Below are 19,703 nucleotides of genomic sequence, written 5' to 3' on the forward strand. Positions count from 1 at the left end.
AAAATGGTCATAAGTCACTTTTTTCAGTGCTGTTGTAATCCTGAAGTTACTAAATGAAAGGTTGTAAGTGGAAAACTATCTTTACACATATGAAGCATACCTTTATTTCAAACAAGTCTGCTACCTCAGCTTTCTTTGAGAGCAATTAGCAGGTGAGGAACTTCAGTTCTCCTTGCTTTTTTTTTTAAAGTCCATGCTACAGTCTGGGGTAATGAAATGTAAAGGAAGCTGAATTCAATTATATCTCCAGGAGGAAGACTTAGTTGAAAAATCTGGACTGGGACTCCCTGAGTAAAGGCAAACATCATTTAGCTCAGTGAATCATACTCTATGATTTGAAGCAGTTTGTCTAGTTCTTAAAACACTTATAAATGAAATCAACCAGATGGGCCCTTTGCCTCATAGGTGACAATCTGTATGGCCCCTTCACAATTCACAAAACCTTATTTAACGATGCAGGTCTCCTTTCACCAGGGATCTTTCTGTCCTTGTTTATGCAAAGTTGAGGGAGGCAGGAAATTGTTAATACAAAAGTTGTACTAAGCCAAAACATTGCTTGCTTTTAGATTGCCAAATCTAGCCAGTTGCCAAACAAGCAAGCAAACCACAGCTTAGCGTACATGAACTCAATGAACCCTGCTAGCACAAAACTGAGGAAACAGTATTGGCAAATCAATGTTAATTTATGTAATTTCAATTTCTTTTCACAATTCCATTGATCATCCTTCGTAGAGGAAGAAAATGTTCCCTCAAACTGATGCTGTTAAAAAAGCTCAAGACACTCAAACCTTGTGCCATGTTTTCAATACATCAGATATAAAACATAAAAGATTGGGTATGAGAAACATTTGTCACTCTGAAGTACAATAAGCATGAAATTAAAATGTCTATACTAATCCTACCATTATCAGTACAGGAATGCTGTATTAAGTCAGAAGAAAGCAGATGTAATTTGACACCTGTGACTTTCTTCTAAGCTGCTCAGGTTTCTATAACCAAGCTCAGAAGACTGATATATTTGTAAGATTTTGAACCCAAGCTAATGTAAATGTAACCCCAATGATAGAACTGAGTTACGATTGTACATTTTATAACTGTAATATCTATAACATTCATAGAATTTTATACCCAGAGCAGATATATGAATGGAAGAATACTTTTTACTTCTGATAATAAAATAAGTACATATAACAAAATGAAATTTCAAATGTTTATTTTCCAAGTTCCTAAAAAATAGGGCTGTGGAACAGCAATAAATATATAATGACTATACAGAGTATTTAGTTTTTGCTGATTCAATTATTGCATGTGTGCACATATGTAAATACAGTGTTGTCAATGCATGTGTTCAGTGACATTAATTTCTTGATTCTTGATCGAACAAATTTAATCTGAATTTAAAAATGACAGTTCAATCTTGCCACAGGATCCCATTTATGAAATATTATGCATTACTGCAATTAAGAGATTTGGGTGAATCTTTTCAGTTTCAGTTTAACTTTAAAGAATATGATTAATTTGTCCTTCCCTGCTGTATTCCTTTTTACTTGCTCCTTGCTATTAATAAGTCATAAAATGAGATTTTTGTCATTGTCTATTCCTTTGTATAATCATGATTTAATCTCACATACAGTTTTTTTAGGACAAGCCCACAAAACCCAAAAAGAAAAAAACCCACTGAGTTAAGAACTAATTTTCAGATTACAATCTTATGTTCGTTTGAATGTTTACTTCCAAGTAAGTTTGCATAATATATTATAAAACTTTATAGCAGTCCTGGCTACTCCAAACTATTTATTTAGAGTAATAAAGCACACTGCTAAGTTCAATACATGAATAGATTTTATAATAGCCTTTATCTCATTCTATCCTTCTCTTGAATATAGTAAACTCCAACACAAATCTAGCTCTATAAAATATTTCCTGACTGGCCCAACTATTACACTTGGTCTTAGTCAATATTAATTACTTCATAAAAATATACAATTAAGCCTCCTGGTTCTACAGACTGTTTACTGCTGCCGGCTGCAATTCACTGCTGTCTTAACAAATTGAAAAATTGTATTTCATACAGTTGCTGGATTTCAATAATCTATGCTCTTATTATTCCAGGCAAACACACAATTGCTAAATGCCAAGAAAAAAATTACAATTACTTGTACCAGCTTCTACTATTTTTTATAGGATCACCTTATTCAACATGATTATGCTGACACAGAAAGAAAAGATTATTCCTATGACCTTTTATATTTTACTGCATGTTCTAGTCATCCAGAAGACAGATGTTATCAGACAATTACTCCCTTGAACTATAACAACCAACAGACACTCAGGCAAATGTTACATAGATCACATCAAGGATTCTTAAGGTGCAAACTTTAAATCTTCCTTTAGTTCCTTAAAGAGGTGGGAAGATTAACAATTTTATCTCTGTCAAGGAGTAAAACTGAAGAGATGACAAAATTATGAGGAAAGGAACAAGGCTCACACATTTATCTCACAATTGAAACTGTAAAGGTAGAGGTTATGGGGAAAATAGAATAATACTCCCCTCCCCCCCAATAACACAGTAATAGGGTGGCATAATGAGGCATTTAACAATACCAAAAGACAACATTCAGTATATTATATCCAATGGCTTCCATTCTCCAGGAAGCAGATTAAATGGCCAAACTCACTGGGTCAATTTTGTGAGAATGTTAAGGCTGTTTGACAACTGGCATTTTAAAGTACAGATGCAGAACCCAATATCTAAACCACTGGATTAGTGCCCTCCCCCCTCACCTGACATAGCACTACCAGTGATCGGAACTGGTAAGAACTGCAGCCTAACAATAACCAAATACAGATGAGGTCTCCACTCATTAAAGACCCACAGTGTATCATAGGGGAACAACCGCATAACTCTAGCTGCTAAAGACACTTTGTCATGCTAGCCAGTGCATGCTTTAAGACGGAGGCAACTAAGAGTTTTAGTCCTTGCTGTTTTGAAACAGAGCATTCTTAGTTATGACAGGAAGAGACAGGACAGCTCAGACTAGTTCCAGCCACCATTTTCTTCATTTTCATATTACTTCAGTAGTCATTAATAGGTTTTTTTTGCACACTACTAGTACTAGGCTTGTTTTAAAATGGATCATAGAAAAAGGTATCTACTAAAGGATGTGAAAGCAGAAAAATTACCTTAAAAAACCTGTTAGATCAGTATTATTTAGTCTAGAATTAAACCAACAAGTTTACACAATCCTTAAGTGTTATCTTTTCCTAGAGAGGAGTATCTTTCCAATGTTAATACTTTTCTTTTTAAAAAATCATAACATTTCTTAGTTTTTTAGCTGCACTCTGGAAGCAGCAAAGAGCATGACTGAACTCTGCCTGTTGTAGAAAACATTAGAAAGTCATTCAGAATCATTCCTGAAGTGGAGCCTTAACATTGTTTTCAATGAAAAACTAACCTGATAGAATCGAGAAAATTCAGCATTCCTTCCCACACTGACCATCTTGATAACTGTGGAAAGTCTACAAACAGGACATCAGTACAGTAACCTTTTCCTGATTGTGATTCCTAGCCAAAAATCATGTTCTCTAGCACTCAGAGGTAAACTATATCAAACAGTGATGATAATAGTTATCATAATGATCAGAAGCACAAGCTGTTTTGCCCTCCAAGAATAGCACTGGTAAACTATATTTAGAATTACAAGACAAAACGTAGGAGTATAAACTTAATTCTTCTGCACTGCATGTAAATATTCCCCTCCTAAATAGAAATACAAAACTCTGCAATTTTGCTAAATGTTTAGCGATCAATACAAAGGTATAAATTATTGGAATGCTTACTGCTAGATTTTAGGATGTTAAGCACTAAAGTTTTAAATAAGACATCACCTGTTGCAAAATATTCATAAAACAAGATTAGATGTTGAAATTGTAAATAACAATATAAAATTATGACCAAGAACATGCCTAAAAACTTGTTCATCAAAAATACAAATTGTACTTAATCATACAATTATAACTATTTGCATGAAGATGACACACTTTTGTGCCAAGACCTGTATTATATCTTTTACTCAAAATAAAGATTTTATCTTTTAAATAAAGCCAAATAAAAAATTACTAGAAAAACAATGATACAAATGCTGAAACTAGCTTATTAAAGTACACTTAATTAATTTACAAATTTGTTTTTATAAGTACAGGTTTGAATTGTAAAGAAGAATTTGTAAAATCCCATAGTTACAAATGTTTATGTAAACTTTTCTTCTGAAAACATTAGAACATTCAAGAGATTTGAAAAAGACCAACATATTAATAAAATGAACATAGTTTAACTAAAATGTTTCCATGAATAGAACAAATATCATACTTTTCCTTGAATTATATGCACAGTTGCATCCAACTGAGTCTGTTAGATAATATCCAGCTGAAGAAGAAGCAAAATCCTTGCCCCTTTTCCAAATATGAATTCTGTAAAGTAGATGTGGAGAAGAAGAACCAGAAAAGAATCTACTGTAAGCAATCCATTCCTATAATACTGGATGTAATTCAGTATTAATTCTGTTGCCTGCGTTTTGCTGATCTCATTTTCTCGAATCGTGATTCCATCTCTTCCAGGACTTTGGGTGTATAGCGTACAACCAACTTAACTTTTCCTTGAGCTGCTTTTAGAAGTTCTACAGCTTTTTCATGGTGCTCCCCTTCAACACTCTGGAAAAAAATTACACACACACATATATACATATTAGTATATATTCAACAAGTGTCCTAAGATTCAAGGACCATTATTTATAAGATTTTTGTTTCCTTTATCATACATTGACGTCTCCAAACCATTCCAAATTAAAATCAAGTTCTCAAACCATGAATCCTGATGTTATTAAGTATCCCATACAATGTTTTCATCATCATCGCAGACCATGTGATTGCATTCATTTCCTTAGAAGCACACCATTATTGTTTCTTTTAAAAGACACTATCTTTCTTCCCAGTGTATCATTTTCAAATTCTATTCAAGTACCCAATTGTAATTGAAAATTAAAGTTATAAATTGTAATTATGAAACCATGAATATGAATATACTCACTCTTAACTACTGATGTATCACAGAAAAAGAAACAACTCAAAACAGTATTAATTTACAAGTGGAATCAGAAAAGTGAATTTTATAAAAACTCAAATTAAAACATATGTGAAGCAAAATTTTGCTTAAAGAGCTGAGTTTTTGATTTAGAAACAGAGATAATGTAGTGAGAAACAATCTTTCATAAATAAGCTTCCTACAGTTGCATACAAAAGTTTAAGAAAACAATAATATAGCAGGTGTAGAAGTTTGAAAACCCTTCCAGTTGTTTCAGTTAGAGAAAAATTGTTAATAATACCTAAGAATTGCTTCATTCAGCCTATGCCTGTAATAGCCAGGTGAAGACAATTCCACAAGTAAGCAAATATAGTTTAAACCTTTTAAAGTGGGATTCTCCTGTCTGCTTTCAAGCCCATGCATGCTTCTAAACATCTGTTTGAAAATACAGATCATTCTTGCCAATCATCAAACAGTTCTATTCTGCTTTTGGGGCTGTGTGGCAGTCGTAACATAGATAATATTTTCTTCTATCGGCTAGAAAATATTGTGCAGATAAAAAAATAGATTTAATTACATAACAACCCAATCTTGATGACCTTTCACTAGGCATTAAAAACTTGACTTTTCCATCAGGTTTAAAATCCCGATAGTTTTTGGCTATATTGATTGTGAGGCATTGCATTATTATTGGTTACTATTTATGTTACGTTATTTATGTTTTTAATAATAGATGTGCTGTTTTTTTTAAAAAAAAATATTTTATTAGCAGCCTACAGTCACGTATATAAGATGAGCACTTATATAAATTTATTTCAGTAAATTCATTTAAATATATTCAAGTAAATATATTTTAATAGCATCACCTTGCAGTCAGTGAAGAAATTGAAACATTTTAATTTTAGCAAGACAATGTAAAAAATATCTCCCAAGTCAGATATGAAGTTGATATTCTGATTCCTGCAAGGAAGGGTGATAAAGAAAATCCTAAAGCAAATATAGAAAGATTCTCATAGCTGGCTACTTTAAAAATTTGAATGTTATTAATTTTGCAAAAGGAGAGATTACAAAGTATTGACTAAAAGGGTGTCCAGTGTTCTGCACCTGCCATAGTCACATATTTCACATTTTGAATCTGTATACTCTTGCATATAAATTATTACATATATGTCCACTTCTGCAATCATGTCATGCTTATACTATGCTTATACTTGTCAACTTTTGTTCATTTAAAACTAACAATTTGACCAGTGGTGTCTAACTTTTGATGCACTGTGTACAGTAGGAACTAATTAAATGCAAGAGGATTCTTTACAATCTTAAAGATGATTAATCTACTTCCCCGCAATATTTCATAACTTCCCTGCTTCACCAATATACAAGCAGCTTGTCTGTAAAAGACCAATTACAAATGGAACCAGAACAGAAAAGGCAGCAGGGATTGTAAACATCTTGAAAAACATGCTAACCACTTGTGGTTTGATTAGCTAAAATGGGTCAATTGAAATATAGATAACAATAAGGTAGCTCAGTGGTCTGATTTAATTGTGCAGAGAACAGCCAAACCTTTTGTCAGGGATAGTAAAATCAGTTTCTTTCTCTGATTTATGTTTCTTTTTTGTTTATGTAATAAAAATTAAAGTCTTGCATATAAGCAAAATATTACTACATATATATCAATATTCTGACATACATTTTGAAATAAAGCATCAATAAATAAATTGGGAAATATAAAAGCATATGGATAACTTGCAATCAGCACACTTGTTTAGCATGTACATAAATCTAAATGACAATCAACTTTGTAATTAAACACTGAACTTTTAAAGGATGCCTAACTTAATTTTATCTAAAAGGAAGTTTTGGGAGGTAAATTAGACTAAAAGAAAATACTGGATCCTAATGATAAAACTCAATATAATTAGGATAAGGAAGCCAAACATTTCAGCTCCTTCATTTTAACTATAATGATAGATTTCTTAATGATATTCTGACAAAACCATTGTTATTTTTTATGTATTTACTCATTGTCTTATTTTTAAGTTTAAATGTTACTTCATAAAGTGTCCATTTTAAATTAACAAATTTATAAAATTTATCAAATACAGTTATATTTCCCCCTGAGCATTTCAATTGCAAACCACAATCACCATCACTTCATATCCTCTTAATGCCCTCAAGCGGTCACACTTAGCTACTACAAGCGGAAATTGAATTCCATCCCTACCACTCCGTTTACAGAAAGAAGTTGGTCTCCACGCTTCAATCCCCCGTGTCTATCAGCAATACCACCTGGGATAATTCGGGATATATAGATTGGCGAATTTTGCTCCTTGCCGCCCATGATGTTGAATCCAAGCCCTTCATCTGTTTTGGGAAGTTCAACGACTCTGGGATGCGAATGACCTTCACTGGCGGCAAAAGCAGCAACAGTAGCCTATAAAATCCAGAAACCTCCAGTTTATCCTTCAGTTCATTGGATTTATTCATTCTAACATCAATTTCAAAATATCATGAAACTGAAAATTGGTCAAAAGCCATGAATGTGCTCAGATTCCTGCCACAGGTAGTCCTGGTGCCAACAGCTGCATACTGTACTGTAATAGCCCAATATATTCCCTGTTTTATTCCTATTTCTTTTTCTCTCCCCACATAGAGCAGAGATTGAAGATGAATCAATTACAAGAATAAACAAACGCACAATGGGGAATACATAAGGCTGTTTGTGTAACACCCATTTGCAACTACAGGCTTTCACCCATTTGCAACACATTGCTTTCAATGTGTACTTCCCATTGTATGCCTATGTACTTTCTTATAATCTCTTCCTCTCCAATGAATGTCAATACAAATGTTAATTCCCTTCCTGTATATTAACCCAGCATCAGGGAGACTATTCAAAAGTTTAGGAGGAAAACAAACCAAAGGTATGAAATTGATTAGTCTTGGCAGATTTGAACTAGAAAAACACAGTTGCAGACACGTGATTTCCCACTTAGCAACCAATTTGCTTAGCAATGCAGATCTCAATTGGGGTCATTAAATGAGCATTCACAACTATCTTACTGTATATGTATGTGTAATATGCACAAAAAATACCAATCCAGTAGGCATGTGAACTAGAAATATCAAATATGTAGCAACCTTATGTAAATATTAGTCAATTAGTAAATATTAAGAACTTCAGTTGATTATTTTGGGAGAATTTAAAAAGGGCAGTTCAATAGTAGCAGCACCCATATACTGAAACTATTATTCACTGGGATATATTCAAAGTTTAATAACTTAATTAGGACTTGCTAGAAAGAGTCCATTCTTAAGTACTTTTTGTTAGCACAATCTCTTACCTTTGCTGTAGCATTAGCTCTCACTTCTGGGCTACTACTGATGTCCACAGTCTCATACACATGTTCATATACCTTTAGAAAATAAAAATATTAACATGTTAATGTTAATCATTAACACGTTAGGGATAATTAAGAATAGATGCAAACTGTAAAATTATATTATTATAAAAATGAAACTGAATCCTGACATTAAGTTTTCTAAATCTTTGCTTCTAACAGATATACATATACTTATTACATTTTAAGTGATTAACTTGTATTTTGTAATACAGGTAATCCTTGAAATACAACAGGAAACTTAACCATCAATCAAAATTATGACAGATTCCCCCAAAACTAGATATCATTTTGTTTTAAAGTTACAATGACTAAAATACCCCTGCGATCATTCATTGTTATGACCAACCATGGGGACACAGCAGTCCTCTCTTCTCCGCCCATCTCAACCCGAGGGAACCCTGCAGACTTGGGCTTGTTTCCCATGCCTCCTGGAAGCAGCCACCATTTCCAATGCTCCAACAATTCCGTGTGGAAATGGCTGCTTTCAGAGCCCCCACCCCACCCCAATCAACTCGATGTCAGAGACGGCAAACTTCTTCTGACTCTTGTTAGCCCTTGGGAAGCTAGCTGCCTGCAATTCAAGGGTGACAGCTTTTGGCCCTCCAATTTATCCCATTTAAAAACCTCATTTTCTAAATTCACTACATGCCTGGAAACAGGGTGACAAAAGTGACTTACCTTCATTCCAGGTTGGAGTAAAGGAAAGGAATCAACCAACGAAAGAAAATCTTTCTGCACCATCTTTCAGCTCTGGAGGAGCTGAAGAAAAAGTTCAGTCCCAAAGAAAAGTGTCTAAAGCACAAATATGCAGCAAATGGCCATGACATAAACTGGGTCCTAAAAGGGACTCAGATAGCAAAAAGCTTTCCAAGCCTTCCAAACTTTCATTTCCTTAAATCAAATAAGTTTAGCAGATGAGGTTTTTAAAAGGGATACTGATTGGAGGGAAGAGGTGAATATTATCATTTCAGCACCTTTTTTGGGGTGGGGGGTGGGAAGATCAACAAGTCTGTCCTCTTAGCTTTGCTTTTTTTTTAATTGAAGAAATGTAAGTTTCTGGGTGATGGAGTGGGATAAGCAAAGGAAAGTTTTTATATTGCTGCTGGAGCTGCTGGCTTCCCAAAGGCTAGTAAGAGCCAGGAGAGATTTGCCAATGGGCAGCTAGCTGTGGCAGACGCCAAGCACAGAGGCTTGTCTGGAAGCTACTCCAGCATTGGAATGAAGCACTGGTCTCTAATCTAGCTGAGCTCTTTCCCCCACTGGTCAGTTTTTTGGCTTTGCAATCCTTTATGGACCCAGCTGGATGGCAGGCGTCCCCCACCCATGAAGTACCACACGATCACTTAATGGCCTGCAAGTTCAAAGTAGGGTGTAGGGGATGTTAAGGAGGCTGTCTCCCTTAACGATTGTCACTACTTGCGACCATTGTCACCACTTGCAACCATAACAGGCAGGCTCCATTAGGGTCACAGGTCAAGGACTACCTGTGAATGCATTTCAAAAATAAACTTACCTCCCTTACTGCATTACAAAATTCACTTTGAAGGACTCTTTGTAAAGCCTGCAATTTTTGAGGGGGTACCTCACCACTCCTTTGCAACTTCTCCAGCAACTCAATAGCTCGGCAAATATCTGGAGGAAGAGGTAATAAAACAACGTGAACTATTGAATTTTACACAAGTAACATTTTTAACGTCTTGACATGGCTGCCAACCATATGCTATTCAATAACATACCATTTCAATTATATTCTGATATTCCCTTTACAAAGGAGTTTCTGTATTTCCCATTTTAAAATTAAGGAGCTTTAAACAAGGCATAGCTAACTAGTTTTTAAATTTTTTCCCCCTCATGATACGAATATCTCTATCATTTTTTCACAATTTTTACAGTATCTCAGAGGGGATCTATGATATTATCCTGCCTGTTATTTCATAACTAACTTTTGAAAAAGCTGCACCAAGTTAACAGGGTTACATGCTTTTATGATGTTTTTATTTTTGTTTTTGTACATCACTTAGTATCAAGAGTTGAATGTTTATAATAAATAAGGTATAAATAATCATATCCATTCAATGCATACTTCTTTGGGATTTGGATCCATAATGCAATAGGATCCAAATATTCTTATTAATTTTCTACTTGATTTGAGCATCCAAGGTAACCTAGAATTGCATTCCAAATTTAAAAGTTCATAATATTCCTTTAATTGAAGATATTCTATCTTTGTGTAAAATATTTCTGGTTGTTTGATCTATACTTTTTAACAGTTGTGACTTTTTTGCATTTCTTCAATCTATTCTCAAAACAGAAAAAGAAGGTTGAGGTAAGCTATTGGAAATTCTTCACAAGTGATCTTTCAGCCATTCAAACTTTATTTCTTCAATTTTTTATTAGGGTGATGAAGGAAAAGATACCACTTCATATATAAACTTTATCCTAGCTGAGGCTCAATAATGACACATTTAAATAACCTGTCTTGGTGGCATACATTCCATAGGAAATGTGCATGCCTTGGAGAAAAATCCCAAATAATGTAGACAAACACATGCAAAATGTCTTCCTAAGGAATAAAAATCGGAAAGGGAATTTGTTCTAGATAAAAATTCCGTGTTTTAAAAAGTATGAATGATCCCTGATAAAAAACAAAACAGAGATAAAATTACTAAACATCTTACTGATGCATGGGATTAAGATAATTCATAGAATAGAGCGATCTTAAAATCAGAAGCTTATATTTGCTGTGACATAATTAACAAAACAAAAAGGAATATTGATGGTAAAATACATTTCATCTGACAAACATCACCTAACTGTTGCAGTAAATCCTTGATTCTATTCATTATGACAGGCTTTGTTTTAGAGCAGGAATGGTAAGTAATATCCTGCCTTTGGTTGCTAAACCAGTTCTGTAATCCAAAAGGCCTCTTGTAGTCAATTACTTTATTTAAAACAGAGTAATCACTCAAAATTAGTGGTCACTAAAATATTTTGCCTTCTTCAATAAAAGATAATTCACAATTTCAGTTCATCATCCAAACCAGAATGATCATCATCATCATTTTAACCATTTATCCATTGCAGGATGAAGGCCTCTTCCGCATATTTCCAATCGATATGATCTGGAGCTTTCTTTTGCCAATTGGGCTTACCATACTTGCTGATGTTGTCAATCCATCTTCTTTTAAGTCTCTTTCGTGAACACCTTTTATCAAGTGGGATCCATTCTGTCTGCCTTGATCCACCTGACATCATGTTCTTATTGCTATTTGACCAGCCCATTTCCATTTCAATTCTTTTACTCTCTTCATATCATATACTTTTGTTTGTTTTTTAATCCATGTGTTGATCTTTCTGTCTTGTCTTGTAATGCTGAGCATGTCTCTTACCATCGCTCTGCACCACTCATAGCTTTTGTATAGATTGTAAGGTTAGTGTCCATATTTCACCAGCATATGTCGGCTCATTACTGATAAGGAGGAGAGCCTGTGGCTTAGTGGCTAATACATCTGCCTAATATGTAATACAGCCCAGGTTTGAATCCCAGTAAGGGTATGGCTAGCTGATGAGAGCTAAATAGCTTGAAATAGATCTATACTAGTCTCCCTTTATTTATTTATCAGCACAAATACTATATAGATATACATACACACACACACGCACACACACTGGTCTTGTTGTATTTGGGTCTTTTCCCATGTACGATTGAGATTGTCTTGGCAACGTTTCAGCGAGGTCTCACTCGCCATCTGCAGGCTGGCTGATGGCGAGTGAGACCTCGCTGAAACGTTGCCAAGACAATCTCAATCTTACACGGGAAAAGACCCGAATACAACAGGACCAGCAATACATGTTACTCAATTCACATTTCAGTTAATACCTTAAAGAATTACAGTACTGTAGTATATGCCAGGGTTTATCATGTCTCATGTTTCAAGATCTCAGAATAGGTCTTTAGCAAAAACTTAAGTGATAAAAAGATTTTAATATAATAGGGCTCTATGTTTCCTGGCATAAAATGTTTTGCAAGCAACTGCCAGAAGCTTAATTACTGGGCATGGAAATCATTAACTGTTAACCATCAAAACAGCTGAGCAAAACCAATATTTTCCACAGCAGTCTTTGAAGATTAGAAATCAAAACATAGAGGCTTCACATGACAAAGGGCAGGCCCAACAGCAGAGTCCAAGCATCATATTCTTGTGAATATTGTTTAATTTGTCTTGAGTGACTGAAAAGCAAATGATAAAATACTGTCCAGAATAAATATAATTACAATAAGCCATTATAAGACTTCTATAATCTCAAAAGCTGTGACAGTTCTAGTACTCTAAATGTACTGACAGCTACTGATAAACATTTCATAAGATATAATCAGAGTAACCAAGCTTAACTTTTCTATTACAATTATGACTTAAAAACTGGCACACTTAAAAACTTCTGAGAATGATTACATATTCCATTAAGAACAGTGGTTATTTATAGATTTCTTTAAATTTTGCACAAATAGAAAGTTGAGGATGCATGCAACTTTTTATTTAGATATTCAATCTTTAGTGACAGATTGTGATTATATTATATTGGGAAGTTTACATGTTTCCTTTTCTCTTCGTGCCTTTTCACAAAATTCTTCAAGCCTTTTTAAATCCAATAGAGGAAAGTTACCCAGGTCACTCTCCTGGTTTGTTATTTTATATCCTTTTCATTATTAAGGTATCAGCCAGCTGCTTTTGTATAACATCAGTGTAACATCTGTTTCCATGTAATTTTTATAGCTTGTCATTGTTAATTTCACTTTCAAATCAGTCCCAACCTTGTCAGGTAAAATCTGTTCCTCTTTCATAACCTCTCTTAAACATAGTCCATCTATAGAAACAGACACCCTTAAAATTATCTTTTGGGTCCATTATTCAAAAATGTGCATCAGTATCAGTGACATGCGGTGAGGTTTATGGCTGGTGACATCATCAGGAAGGCGGGGAATGGGACCGTGTGTGCTGGAGGCTGAGGCTGCCTCAGCCTCCAGCACACGTGATCCCATTCCCCGCCTTCCTGAGCGCGCTCCGCCAGCTCGCGCTCCGCGGTCCCCAACAGCAGCTGCTTTTCAGTGCTTTTCTGTGCATCTGGCATTTAGGACATCCAGCTATCTACCTAAATGCCAGACACACAGAAAAGCACTAAAAAGCACTTCGCCTCCAAGCCACTTCGTCTTGATGATGTCGCCGCAGCTGCTGGGCGCGGACGGACGGAGATAGCAGAGCGGCACCGAGGCGGTCCAGGCGGACGAAAGAGCGAGCGAGCGATGGAGGATCAGGCAGCCTGATCCTTGGTCGCTCGCCTGCCGGACTGCCTCGGCACCACTCTGGCTACCTCTGTCCGTCCGCGCCTGGCAGCTGCGGCAACATCATCAAGACGAAGTCCAGCGGAGGCAGAAATGTTGTCAGCGCTCCCAGACTTCGTCTTGATGACAAAGCCACGAAAGCGACTGGGAAATGATGAGAACCTTCCTGCCTCTGCTGGACTTTGTGCACTCCTCGCGACTGCAATATACATCCAGAAGCAGCTTTTGTGGCTAATGGAGTTTGGGCTTCCAGCCCAACAGCCCCTGCCACATCTGGACGTCTATTGCAATCGCGAGGAGTGCGCAAAGTACAGCGGAGGCAGGAAGGTTACTGGCGCTTCCGAGAACTCTCCTGCCTCCGCCAGTTGCCCAGCTGGCACTGCCCCGCGCGCACCTCTTCCTCCTTTTCCCTCCTCTTCCTCTTCACTCCCCAAAGGCTGTTCTCCTTACCGGAGCTTAGCGGGAGCTGTGTAAAAGGGATGGGAGGCAATATATATTATTATTATATATTATATATTATTTCATGATGAGAGGTGAGGCTCTGCCTCCCCTGCCTCCCCTGCCCGCACGTCCCTGATTCAGTATGTCAAATGTTAAAATATTTTGCTTCATTCTGTATTTGAAAGTTGAGTTTAAGTGTTCTTCTTTAATTGTAATTTTTAATTCCTTCTAGCTGCCTCTAGTGTCCAATTTTTAAAAGTCTTTATCTTATTTCTTATAAAAGATTTCAAAACAACAGCATCTATGGAGATACATACACATATACGTTGCAAAACCTGTTGATCTAAAGGTTCCCAATAGGTGAAAAGCAATTAACAATCAATTGTGGAAAATGATTACAAAGTATGCAAACACAATGTCCTTTCAAAGGTTCTGTGATTTGAGCATAGTGGTTATTCCCTTGCCTTCCAAAGCTCTAAACCTGCCAGGAGAGCACTATCTTGCAGTTTCTTTGCAAGGAGCCCTTGTGGGCAATCTCAAGTTCTCTCCTTGTCCAGAGAAGAACGATCAAATAACCAGTCTACCTGCCAGTTCTTCATTTCACCATGGGTGTTAGTTCTGGTTTTTACAGAGCCATTTTCAGCCTGCGATTTGTTGGGTGTTCTAATCCTCTAGGACAGGGATGCCAAACTCAATTCGTCATGGTGGCATCACATGATGTACTGGATGTTTTTCCCCTCTGCTAAACCAGGTGAGGGGCATGACGCATCCAGCCCATGGGCCGGGAGTTTGACAGCCCTGCTCTAGGAAAATAGATGTTGTAATCATACAACTTGCAGAATAGGCAAGACAGAAAACAGCAAGTTTTCATTTAAGAAGCTTCATTATTTATTTGTGATATTTTGAAACATCTTGAATCTAAAAGGCATATTGAGCGATAAGTTTAGAACAGGGGTTTCCAACCAGAGACAATATTCCAGGAGGTGCGAAAACCTGGGTTTAGAAGTTTCAAAATTATAGTGTATATGCATATAATTATTTGCTTTTGTAAGGGGTGCAAGAATATATCAGAAGCACTCTAGTGGTGTGGGGTATAGAAAAGTTTGGGAACCCCTGGTTTAGAATATGTCTTTGATTCAATTACTCTTGTACATCTGACTTCGTAAAAGTTTTGCTGTGAGGATAAAAGGTGGAAGGCTATTTATTTTTAATTTGTTAGAGAAAAGTCAGAAATGTACAACAATGAAGAAAGTTGTTATTAGGATATGCAATCTAAATTATGAATTTGGACAAGCTTCCTAATTCAAAGTTTTTCTGAACAAACCTGAAAGGAAAATAATCTAATATTGTTCTTTAATCCTTACTTGGCAGTTCACTTACTGTTTGCTTTTACTGGATGGAAAAATGTCTTATAATGCCCCAGGCATTGGGGCCAGGATGTTAAATCATTGGTGCTCTTATATTTGAGTGTATATAAGGGAACAAATTTTTTACCAGGGCCATGATTTAAATTGTTTTCTTAGTTTTTAATAAATGTGACATTTTATATGGTTTGCTACCCAGAAATTCACTGGTGAGCCATGTACATTTGATAAATAAATGTTAACTGAAATAAAATTAAATGTTCTAGTTCAACTGTCTCTTGGGTACATACATATTGTTACTTCAGAAATGACTGGAGATATTTCATTTTTAGATAAATAGTATTATCCCTTGGTTTCTAACTCTTTTCCTCCTTTAAATAAATAATTTAAAATTTTAAAATTTTATTTTCCAACAACACACACCAGATAAACGTTTAGCAATTACCACTTTACAAAACATTATTTTCAACAAATGCATTATCTTTAAATTCTACATATAGTAGTTATAACCACATAAATTTAGAATTAAAAATACACCTGCATCTTATTCAATCCAAGGTACGTTTAAAATATAGAAGGAAATAGGATCTTCATTTGACCTTCCAAATGGTCAAATAATGATCCCATCTTACCATCCAAATGTATGCATATGAATTTGGCTTGGCACAGAATGAGTAGCTTGCATTTTTAAACAAAAAAACATTTTTTGGTTGAAGTGTTTAAATGTGCTTTTTGTGAATGGATCAAAAATTGCCTCCAAACCACATTTTCTAACTGCTTTACCTTTACTAGAACATAATGGTTCCTAAAACATAATGAATATATTCATCTAGCTGGCAAACCACCTACCAAAAGAACTTCAACGTCATATGATTAGAGGACTGGAGGCTAAAACATATGAAGACCGGTTGCAGGAACTGGGTATGTCCAGTTTAATGAAAAGAAGGACTAGGGGTGGTGACATGATAGCAGTATTCCTATATCTCTGGGGCTGCCACAAAGAAGAGAGAGTCAAACTATTCTCCAAAGCACCTGAGGGTAGACAAGAAACAATGGGTGTAAACTAATCAAGGAGAGAAGCAACTTACAACTAAGGAGAAATTTCCTGACAGTTAGAACAATTAATCAGTGGAACAGCTTGCCTCCAGAAGTTGTGAATGCTTCAACACTGGAAGTTTTTAAGATGTTAGATAACCATTTATCTGAAGTAGTGTTGGGTTTCCTGCCTAAGAATGGGGTTGGACTAGAAGATCTTCAAGGTCCCTTCCAACTCTGCTATTCTAAATATGGATTTAAACTCGAGATTAGAATATTTTTGACTTTTCAGCTTAGCCTACAACCCTGGTACTTCTTGAAGGCTTCCCTTCGATGTATGGATCAGGCCGAACCAAACTCTAATCAAGTTCTGAATTAAAACAAAATTGGCCAGGTGCTTAACCGTAGCATGTCGAATTTGACGATTTTAATATTGGTGTGTGCGTCGCCTGCAACGTTGTGTGAACCCATTTCCTTGGGTTCACTACATTCTACAAGCATCCAAAAGGAGTCACTGTATAATTCAATAACATAAAGTTAATCGCGTTATACCAAAACGGTCTTAGGTCAAAGGAGGCATCTCCCTTACGGGTGGATATTTGGAGGCAAGAGGCTCGCTCCTCTTTTACAACACAAGCTTTCATCGAGAGCGGCAACCTCAACGACCCTTCGGATATCGTTGGATTACAGCTCCTCATCTAACGCGGGTGAGGGAGCTCATACGGCCTGTAATTCCTATCAGCATCTGGAAAGCCGCCGCCCCTCCACCTCCTCCATGCAGCCAAGGCTCAGGATCGCAAGCGCCTGCCAAGCAGGGTGGAGAGCTCAGAGTCCCTCCCTCGCCTTTTTTTTTTTTACACACACCGCCTTTGAAGTCGGTTCTTCAAATTCCCCCACCCGTCCCGCCTCCCGCCTTCAGGACGCGGCTCCTCGCGGCTCCCCTCTTCTCACCTCGCTCCAGCCGCACAGGCTCCCCCAGGGCCGCCATCTTCCCCTCCACCTCCTCTCTTGCCCTCAGCTGCTCGAGCGGAAGTGACGTCGGTGGGAGGCATTGCTGTTTGAATGACGCGAGGCCGCTAATGTGGAGGGAACGCTCGAATCCCTCCCTGCCAGTTCTGCCTTTTCAGCCTCTTGTTCGGTCTCTTTCCCTTTGTCTGCAGGCTCGGAGGAAAGTTTCGCTGTGTCCCGCGGGACAGTCCCTCTTTTCAATAAAAGCCTTGGGTAGCTTTGGCGCCAACTACTGCGCTTTCTTTGCCCGGAGAAGTTGGCTCATTTTAGCCTCAAAGGTGGTGTGTATGTGTGGGGAGTCCTTTCCCAAGAGGCAACTGGACTTTCTGGGGGTTTTTTTGGGGGAAGACGTTTCTCTTCTCATCCAAGATGCTTCTTTAGCTCTGACTAGATAGTAGAGAATGGAAGGATTTATTTATTTATTATTTTATTTAGTTTGTCAAACGTGTACGAGATAACAAGTATAAACATAAATATGAACACAGTAAATGGGTACGAATAAAGGGAGACAGTAGGACAGGGACGGTAGGCACGCTGGTGCGCTTATACACGCCCCTTACAGACCTCTTAGGAATGGGGTGAGGTTTATATTTTATATTCCTTGCAGACAGCTGGTCATTTGCATCCTTTTAGACAGTCGTTGAGGTGTCATCAGAACCATCTGAGTAGCGCAAAGGGAGCAGTGGTGGGTTTCAAATTTTTTAGAACCTCTTCTGTAGGTGTGGCCTTTGTGGGAGTGGCTTGCTGGCCATGTGACTGGGTGGGAGTGGCTTGCTGGCCATGTGACTGGGTGGGCATGGCCAACTTGTAAAATGTGGTGAAACTCACTTAAAAACGCTCTTGCTTAGCAACCAAAATGTTGGCTCTGAAACTCTGGCATTTGAAGCACGCATGTCTTAAAGCTGTCAAGTTACAAGACACCTGCATCCCTAACCCTTTAGAAAAAAAAACCCAGGGGTGTTCAAACTTGACAGTTTTAAGACTTGTGGACTTGAACTCCCAGAATTCCCCTCCAGTCATGTTGGCTCAGGAACTCTGGCACTTGAAGCACGCATGTCTTAAAGCTGTCAAGTTACAAGACACCTGCATCCCTAACCCTTTAGAAAAAAAAACCCAGGGTGTTCAAACATGACAGTTTTAAGACTTGTGGACTTCAACTCCCAGAATTCCTCCTCTCGCTCTTCATCTTGATGATGGGCAGAGGGAGGGAGCTGGAACCGGTTTTAAACAGCACTGTAGATTTGTGGAACCTCTTCTATAGAAGAGGTTAGAACTGGCAAGAACCCACCCCTGGTGTGGAGCCTTCTTGGAACTGTGTTGTAGATTGGAGGTAGATGATGTTGTATCCACTCCAATCCCCACCATCCAGTCAGAGCTGAAAAAGTTTCTTGGGTGAGAAGTGAAATGTCTTCAAAGAAAAAAGAGAAAGTACAGTTGCCTCTTGAAAAAGCACCTTTGGGACAACCGTGACTTGGATGACTGAGCATCTCCATAGACACTTGGCTCATTTTAGTTGTGCTGGCATGAACGTGAGAGAATTCCTGCAGCCTGAAGAAAAGGAAACCTGCCAGACGAACTTCTTTGGGCTTCAGACTGTTTTCTCAGTGAGTCCGTATGGAAAAGGAAGGAAGGGTGGGAAGTTGATAAAGGGCTAAGCGTGGCCCATCCGTTGTGGGCCAGTTGCTGTGCAAAGCATAGGAAGAGCTAAAGCCACGCCAAGGTAGTTCTCCACTTAATGACCACAATGGGGCCTGAAATTTCTGTGATTAAGCAAAACATTGGTTAAGCGAGTTGTGTCCCATTTTACAACCTTGTTACAGTTGTTAAGTGAATCACTGCAGTTGTTAAGTTAGTAATATGGTTAAGTGAATCTGACTTCCCCATTGCTTAGCTTGTCAGAAGGTTGCAAAAGTAGTCCTGTGACCCTTGGACACTGCACCATCATAAATATGAGTAAGTTGCCAAATGTCTGAATTTTGATTATCTGGGGATGCTGCAATGGTGATAAGTGTGAAAAACCATCATAA

At 37.3% G+C, this 19,703-nt stretch overlaps 1 protein-coding gene across 1 annotated transcript; it reads right to left on the bottom strand.

Annotated features, from left to right (window-relative positions):
* Window positions 1-1,196: 1,196 nt before the first annotated feature.
* On the bottom strand, window positions 1,197-17,779 carry LIN7C (lin-7 homolog C, crumbs cell polarity complex component). Its single transcript, XM_081938298.1, has 5 exons — window positions 17,620-17,779; window positions 10,001-10,119; window positions 8,428-8,499; window positions 7,308-7,517; window positions 1,197-4,710 (listed from the first exon to the last, which is right to left on the bottom strand). Exons 1-5 carry the CDS (start codon window positions 17,654-17,656, stop codon window positions 4,555-4,557), a joined length of 594 nt encoding a protein of 197 aa, XP_081794424.1. The 5' UTR covers window positions 17,657-17,779; the 3' UTR covers window positions 1,197-4,554.
* Between the last annotated feature and the right edge of the window lie 1,924 nt (window positions 17,780-19,703).

The sequence above is a fragment of the Natrix helvetica genome (assembly GCF_964273705.1).
Source record: "Natrix helvetica genome assembly, chromosome: 1".
In the NCBI taxonomy this organism is placed as follows: domain Eukaryota; kingdom Metazoa; phylum Chordata; class Lepidosauria; order Squamata; family Natricidae; genus Natrix; species Natrix helvetica.